The 1,977-nt window shown below is 36.5% G+C and overlaps 1 protein-coding gene across 1 annotated transcript; it reads right to left on the reverse strand.

The window, feature by feature from the left end:
- Nucleotides 1-1,361: 1,361 nt before the first annotated feature.
- LOC108074137 (uncharacterized) lies at nt 1,362-1,977 on the reverse strand. The gene is made up of 2 exons (XM_017166037.3): nt 1,686-1,977; nt 1,362-1,623 (listed from the first exon to the last, which is right to left on the reverse strand). The coding sequence occupies exons 1-2, from the start codon at nt 1,918-1,920 to the stop codon at nt 1,376-1,378; spliced, it is 483 nt and encodes a 160-aa protein (XP_017021526.1). The 5' UTR covers nt 1,921-1,977; the 3' UTR covers nt 1,362-1,375.

Here is a 1,977-nt window from a genome sequence, read left to right on the forward strand (position 1 = left end):
TTGAGCAGGAAAAAGCTTGTGAAATTCGCAGCTAGATTGCAGCCTTAAAACTAGTATATTTTAATAAGGGGATTCCGTAAAAGACTGAATTTCTGCAAATATTGGCTATGTATCGCGATAGTTAGCCGATATTTTCAGCTGTAAAGGGAGCCGCTAAATTTTTAAACAAAATCTCAATCGCAAGACAAGTTTATACATTTTATATTCTCCTTTATAATCATTAATTAGTTTTAATAAAACGACCTTTAATTTACCAATAAAAATCTTTAATTTATTCAAGCTATTTAGCCGTACTGGCTTTTGGTCATTCAGTGGATATTTTCAGTCATTCATTTGCTCATGACATTAACGAATTATTCTATTACAAATATGGCTGAAACTATAAAAACAACAATAAATTCCTATTTTTGCCTAGCTCAAAATAATGATTTTATTTTATTTACATTTTTGAATATAGTTAGCCGATATTTTTCACTTAAAGCAGCTCTTTTCATCAAACTGCTGAAAATAATGGCTACAGCGTTACTTTGCCGATATTTTCAGACATTCAGTCGTCCGGGAATACCCTAACATTTGGACTTGGCTATTTGTAGCTATCTTTTTTTTGGTATATTTTGGTTTTTTTATAATCCCAGTGTGACAGCTTCCATGCAATAAGACTAGTATATACCAAAAGCCGGTTTTTGTTTGGGTATTTTCGTCATCGAAATGTAATCGATAACACAACTCGGAAGAGCGCCTGCGTCCACGTTACAAAACAGCTTTTAAAATCGAGCGCCAAAACTGATTCCGGTTTTAAACTACGGTTCCGGATCCGGTTTGTGCCTCGGATATAAGCTACATAAGTTAGCTGACTTAAATATTTTACACATAACAACCAATAGACAACTTGCAGATTTTCAACTTTGTGCTTTCACCGATATGCCGGACAGATACAGGACGAGAATGCTTTTTTCTATAGAAAATTTTTGTCCGTTTATAGCTCATTGAGGAATATGTAGTTTGTATCTTGGCTAGAGAAAATATTGCTTAAAACCGGTTCGGTAGAAACTTTTTAAAAACGTTTAACATTTTGTTAAACGGTTAACTCATAGAATTAATTTATTGATACATCAATTTACGTTTTTAATAGTAATAACTGCAGGGGTTTCTAGAAAAGTAGAAAATAGAATGCTTTATTATTATTTTAAATTCCAATCATCACTTTTATTTTTCTGTTACTCTAGTTGCATAACCCAAGAAATCCCAGAAAACACAACATAAAGTTGTCTTTTTCAATTGAATTAATGAAACATGCATATCTGCATGGCCCGGGCTGCGTTTGTAGCCGTATTACAGCTCACCAAATAAAACCATGACACTCTAAAAACTTTTTTTACTCAAGCATTAACCGCTGCACTAAATGAAATGCAATCAGGAATTTTAGGGGACCGCTGTGTAAGTCTCCCGAGCCGGAGTCAATCAATCTGAAGCCATGGCAGGGACATCGTGTCACACCATCGTTGAGGGGCTCAAAGGGCGGTATGCAATCGTTGCAAAACATTTGCATCTTCCTGAACTTGTGTATCATAACCTGGCATCCCAGCTTAGGTGACCAAACACACAGAGCCTCGAACGTGGTCGCTGCAACTCAGTGGGGAATTAATATAATAGGCTGCTCAGTTCATGTATCTCTACTGTCAAACCATTGATTTGCATGCCCATCGGAAGGCAGTTGGCCACGGGTACATATAATAGGCCTCGCCTGATCTTTCTCAAGGAATTGTCGGTTTGCTTGATTACACTGTATCCCGTCTGCTGTATGGTGCACTCCCTGTTTCTCTCCGTGCAGTCCATACACAATGTTCCATTCGGCAGGGCATAAGTGTTGCTATAGACTAGACCGAGTATAAGGCAAGTGTACAGGTATTCTTTTAACATTTCGATGCAGATAGCTATTCAAAAATACTTTATTTGTTTTAATTTTCAAGGGTTACT

The sequence above is a fragment of the Drosophila kikkawai genome, chromosome X (genome assembly GCF_030179895.1).
Source record: "Drosophila kikkawai strain 14028-0561.14 chromosome X, DkikHiC1v2, whole genome shotgun sequence".
NCBI lineage: Eukaryota > Metazoa > Arthropoda > Insecta > Diptera > Drosophilidae > Drosophila > Drosophila kikkawai.

What these genes read in the sequence shown, in the direction of transcription:
- LOC108074137 (XM_017166037.3), bottom strand. Translation starts at nt 1,920, where the DNA reads ATGTTAAAAGAATACCTGTACACTTGCCTTATACTCGGTCTAGTCTAT. An exon ending in GATGGGCATGCAAATCAATG is followed by an intron (nt 1,624 to 1,685) that starts GTTTGACAGTAG and finishes ACTGAGTTGCAG; the next exon opens with CGACCACGTTCGAGGCTCTG.